This window comes from Crocodylus porosus, unplaced genomic scaffold, assembly GCF_001723895.1.
Source record: "Crocodylus porosus isolate Cpor-Errol unplaced genomic scaffold, CroPor_comp1, whole genome shotgun sequence".
Classification (NCBI taxonomy): domain Eukaryota; kingdom Metazoa; phylum Chordata; order Crocodylia; family Crocodylidae; genus Crocodylus; species Crocodylus porosus.
The window spans coordinates 40,520,988-40,526,987 of record NW_017728947.1 but is presented as its reverse complement, the minus strand read 5'-3'; the positions used below and the strand labels follow the sequence as shown (position 1 = coordinate 40,526,987).

At 42.0% G+C, this 6,000-nt stretch overlaps 1 protein-coding gene across 1 annotated transcript in view; it reads right to left on the bottom strand.

Moving 5' to 3' along the window:
* Nucleotides 1–458: 458 nt before the first annotated feature.
* Nucleotides 459–6,000, bottom strand: part of EXT2 (exostosin glycosyltransferase 2) — a 104,627-nt gene continuing 99,085 nt past the window's right edge. The window contains exon 13 of the mRNA XM_019551522.1: nucleotides 459–3,319. Within this exon, the coding sequence (XP_019407067.1) occupies nucleotides 3,181–3,319 (139 nt within the window). The 3' untranslated portion in view covers nucleotides 459–3,180. The remainder of the gene's footprint in view (nucleotides 3,320–6,000) is intronic.

The following is a 6,000-nucleotide window of genomic DNA, read 5'->3' as shown; positions in this document are numbered from 1 at the left end:
AAGCACCTACATTGAATACCTTCAAGAGTAAATTGGATGCTTATCTTGCTGGGATCCTATGACCCCAGCTGACTTGCTGCCCTTTGGGCAGGGGGCTGGACTCGATGATCTCCCGAGGTCCCTTCCAGCCCTAATGTCTATGAAATCTAAACACAGTATTTATCCATTGTACTTGTGCAACTACTGGTTGACCATGCCTACTTGCTACAATTCATCCCACTGTGAAAAACAAGGTGCACTCACTATCACAGAGAAATGGTCTTACTGAAAGATATTGGCACCATTCAGAGTTATGGAGACATTAAAATAGGGATAGATATTTCTGAAGTGTGTTGTAGGTAATCGAGATTTAATATAGAGTTATTTAGCATAAAGAATTTATCAATGACATTTTCTTTTCAGAATATTTCTGTTGGGAGCATATACAATCACATCTGAAGAAGTGAAACACCAGAAAGACCCTTTAGAGATAAGTTTTCTTTTAATATATATTATCAGTATTGGACGACTCTGATAAAATAAACAAGCTGATTAGCTGACAATGACTGACGATGAAATAATCCCAATTTAAACATAAAAACACTTTGCACTTTTTAAAGTTTTGCATCATCTTTAAAACACATCAATTATAAATGGAATGGGGAATTAGCCCAGGCTACAGAATAGTCAGCTGCCCAACTTTACAGTGAGGTCATTTGTCATGTTATAAAACAGAGACACAGCATCATTACAAAGAAGAGACTGCAATATAAAACACAGCTGTAAAACACGGCAGGACAAAACATGACCGTTTTAAGAATCACTGGCTCTTGAGCACATCAAGGAAGGCACACTAGTTTGTTAGTGCCCATTATCTTCTGACTGAGGCCCACTTTGAGATTCAACACTATAACATCAGCTTACACGGGTAAGTCACCTTCTCCTTTTATTTCTAGGCCACCATATTCCCACCACCAATCAGAAATCCTCTTTGTCCTTTCATTGTCTGTGCCAAACCTACATGTAGGCTTTGTCTATGAACTTGGGAAAGAACGAACAGACAGCAGCAGCTTCAAAACTCTGTCATCCTGAGGTCAGCTCCAATTCATGAGCATAATTATCACTGCCATAACTTCCCTTTTAAAACAGACTGATCAGTGGTAAGTGAACTGGAGTTTCTGATATTCAGGCTCAAAGACATTATTCTGACATAAACCAACAGATTCTAGAAGTAAGTGCATGTGCATGAGCGTGTGAGGCTGCTAGCAAGAACTGCTCAATGGTGAAGAGCGTACCTTATCTTTTGATACCCTCTCTATTCAGAATGTCCTTCCTGTCCCTGAAAAGGCTACACCTGCACCCCAATGTCATCTCCCACAGCACATCAGGAACACAGCAAAGACTGCAACGTTAAAAACAAGCTCTAGAATTTACTGGTAATTAAACATTCCCAAAGAATGGGGGAATCCATGTGAAAGACACTTCCCACAGGAGCTGAGACATCCCTTCAGAGCTACTGTTCCCACATGATTTTCATTCACAGCATATCCACTGTGCTGGATAATAAGGAAAGTCTTAGTGGGGTGACACAAACAGGAGCAGATGTTTCCTGTTTCTGGCCTGACTTCCATTTGGTTTTTGCCATTGCTGCCTGTCACTCTCAAGGCAGATGGTTGAACTATGCTTTCTAACACTTGTCCTGCTGTTTGGGGTTTGGCAGAATCAGAAGAATGGCCTTACTGTAACAAAAAGATAGCCCATTCAGTATGATGGCCCCAAGAACAACAATCCAGAAAGTGTCAGAGGAAAGTGCAAACCACCCATAATGCACCAAACTGGGGGACATTCTACCACTGGAGCATGGAGAACTCCCTTCTGGGCCTAGCTTGGCATCAGCTTATATACCAACGCATGAAGACTGATGGGCCTTCTGTAGCATAGCTGCAGCTAACAGTCCTATTTAAATTAACTTCAGCTTGCAGAAATGATTCTATGGTTCATAAAAATGTGTAGTCTCCTCTTCGTTTAAATAATACTAAAACTTCTTGCCTCCTTAGCATCCTGTGGCAGTGGGTTTGATCACAGGCTACCCACCACAGTTTTTCACATTATGGTAGTTTATGTGAGTGATTTCTACCTACATGTTATTAATATGTTGCACATATACATAAAACATTTGTGTAGGGGGCTAGAAGGAACCTCAGGAGGTCATCTAGTTCAACCCCCTGCTCAAGATAGGATCACCCTTGACTAAACCATCCCAATCAAGAGTCTATTTTAACCTGCTCTTAGAAATACATACACATGAGGATCACATTTTAGTGGCTGTTCCAGTATGTGGATGTGCTGTATGAGTATGAACCAATAACTGATCTGTCGTCTTGGTAAGAGAAAGCAAAAGCTTTAAGACACGTTTTTCCTTTAAAAAAAAAAAAAGGACTGCATTTTATACTAGGTAAAATTATCTTCTACAGGAACAGTAGAAAACCTGAGATTCATATATAGGAAAGAAGTGTAGTGACAGAAAGTATATCCCACAAATCTTTAAGTTAAGGATAACGTCTTCTTGGCTGCCATCAGCGTCAACTCTCATTGCAATCACTTAATACAAAATGTTTAGCCCCCTAAGCCCTGCAACAAAAGCTTGTGATTTTTTAAATAAAAAATAAACATTTATCTTCCTAAGCCTAAAAAGTCAGAAGAGCTTGTTGCACAATTACTTAAAACCAACAACTCATCTCAACAGATGCAGGCAGCCTCATGGAAAAAAAACAGGCTGGATATTGCAGCCAGCATTAAAAACAGTTTGCTCTCGTATTTGGTAGCTGCACTAAAATAAAGAAGGGCTAAACTTTTAAAAGAGATGAATCATGCCAGCTAGCCCCTACAAAGTAAGATGCTGTTTTATTCTTCCAGATGTGCAGCCTCCATTCAGGGGGAGGGGATTTTCCTGGCATTTTACTGGCATTTTCGGTGGAACCATAAATAGAGTCAATAGGTATAAATGTGCAACAAGGAAAGAACTCCATGGCTCTGTGTTACAGTCTTATACATTGTGCAGGAAGGACAGGTATACCAGAAGCCTGGTATCAATCTTCCTTTCCTCACACTAAGCCCCCTCTCTGCATTTTCCTTCAGAGCCTTGAGCTTGTCTTAGCACCAGTCACTGTTTTTGCATTTTTTTAGTCTCGTAACCACCTTTTACAAGCTGCCAATATTAGGGAAGCTCTTCAGTTTCTCGGGGAAGTCATCTTTGTAGAGGACAGGATCTGCACGGTGCTCTACCACTTTCAGAGGCATGGTCCCGAAGACAGAGGCAAACTTATTGATGCACTCGGATCTGGTAAAAGAGACAAAAATGTAACTACATGGCCCAAAGATCATGCCAGACAAGCTCCCACTCCAAACAACAATTTCAAAAGAGCTTAATAACTTTCTCCTGTGTTCCTGGAAATATTTCATCCATTCTAGCTACTGGGAAATAGGAGAGGGAGCCTCACTGCAGAGGGGGCTTGGAAAAAGTTGGTGCTCTTTGATTTATTCATTTAATCACAGTGAAGAGCAGGGAGATGCTGCCAGCAGCACATGTACACATGGAGGTCAAAGCTTCCCTTCTCCCTCCTCCTAGAATTCCAGTCATTCTTAAAACAACATATTTGCTGTAAACCTGGACAGCTTAGCTGCCAACATGTCCCTTAAAGGGCCACTGATGGGTTATTGTGGCTCATAATCAAGGTTTTGCAAAAACTAAGCAGTCAGGAAACTGAACACCTACAGAAAGATTTTTCTCCTTTCTTCTTTTAAACTCCATCAGAAACTGTTTTCCCTGCTTAAAAAAATAAACATTCTCCTTAGGGTGTCTGAAGCATCATCAGTTGTGCTTGGGAACCTAAAAACAAAGTTGAATTTAAAGAGCAGGGGGGAAGGAATCCTAAAGTGAAGCTGACATATTTTAATTGTCTAAATCAAGTACCATTGAATAGTAAAGCATAAAAATGGTCAAAACATATTTGAATTTTGGCAATTGTCTCAGTTGTACTAATTTAAGGGGTAAATAACAAAGCACAAGGGAGCAGTTTGCTGTTTACTTTAACAAACATGATTTTTAACTTGACAGAGCCCCTTAACTCCTCTTCTAAAAGACTGGGGAATTGGGGAAGCAGGGTAAGAAAAAAAAAAACAGGTAATCCTCTCTCAACTCACACTTGGCTAATTTTAGCTGCGTGTTCAATACTATCAGTTTCAAAAGCTTCAGACACTAGAATCAAAGAAACAGAGTAACCCACAAGAAAATGGGGTGCTAGTCTTTGAGACTCACAAATGAAAGGAACAGACAAAAGAGCAACAAGCTGTTTGTCTAGCAAAAGCAAACTAGGACTGTGTTCCAGAGGTTGATATGCTGCAAACAGTCTGAATGTCTCTCCCACTCTCCCCCTGCTCACTCCCAACCCCCTCTAAGGGTTAGGAGGGTCATTCAGTCTCCAGGATAGCTTTCCTGAGCAGACTTGGTCAATCACACCAACTAAGTGTGACAGTTTTGTGACGGAGACTGCTTCAGCACCACCCAAAAACTCTTTTGAAGTAGATGGAACCTCAAGACTGGATTTCAAAATTAATTCCTCATCTTCCAAGCCATCCACTGGCTCCCACTCCGACTATACTGAGAGTAAACAATTTAAAAGACAGAGCCAAGGTTTTTAAAGTGCTCTGTTTCCAAAGAATTGTTTTCAATCTATAACAATTATTTTCGTACCAGTTTAAAAATCATCCAGAAAATAACCATGCTGCTCACGTTTAAAACAAAATGTTTAATGTTGCAAGCACTTGACAGCTAGGTAGAACAGCTGGTGTGCACTCTGCCCTCCACCCTTCGGGCTCAAATCTTCACAGCAGAAAACAAATGAAAAAGAGTTTGGAGAGTAATATGGGAACAACGTGTGTGCATCAGAACACCCGTTCCTGATAAACTGGCACAAATACTCTGCTTGGGAAAGGCGGACGACTGGAACAGCAAGGGAACTAAAAGGTCAGGACTGCAGTGCATACACAGAATTTGCTGTCCAAAATCTGGAACACCAAGGTTTCTTTAGGTCATAAGTGATGTGGATTGGGGGAAAAGGGTAAGACTGGAGGCTCAGGACTACAGCAGCATGGTGAGCAGTCAGCTTGAAAACCTTGACCAGAAATCTGAAGTGATTTTTGGTGTCTCAGTTTTTGTATGCTCAACCTGACATCTTCAAACAATATTTCCCACGCTGTGGTGCACACCCAATGTGCATGTGTGGGGGGGAACAAAAGGCTCCTGTGGGGGGTGATTTACACCCCTCTACTTTGGCCACCTACACACACCTTACGTTAGCTGCCTCCGCCGCTGCTTCCCTTACTGCCACTTCTTTTGCCCTCCCTTTTCAGCTGCTGTCACCACCATCTCTGCTGCCAGTTTCCCTTGCCAGTGACTGCTACTGGCAAAGAGCATCGACAGTGGCTGAAGGGGGCATGAGACAACTGGCAAGAAGGGAAGCTTCAGGGGGTGCAAGAGAACTGGCTGCAAGAGAAGCAGCTGCAGTCTGGAGGGCAGAAACTTGTCCAGTTTGGGAAGTGAGGCTTTAAAATTCGCCTGGCTGTCAGATAATGTGAAGCACCATCCGCTCTCCACAGCTAAGGCTCCCCAAAACATCCAGCTACATTTGAAAAACATGGCTGAGGAGTGTAATCTAAGTTGCGCACTGGAGCCCTGCAGAGGGAAGAGCATAAAGTTCACAGGTCAGGAGGTAAACGCACTAGAAGAACTGCATGAGAAAAGTTTGTACAGCTGCTGTCCCTCAGTGGTTTATGGAATAATACAAGGCCTTTCACTTCTAGGTTACTGGTTCAAATCCTACCCAGCAAATCATGACTGAAAGTCATTGTAATATAACAGCTGTCTGGTGGCCCGTGAGAGACAAATTATTTGTATCAAGTCTACTGGCTGGTGGGCAGGTGTCTATCAGAAAAGCCACTACTACAACTGGGGCTAAATGG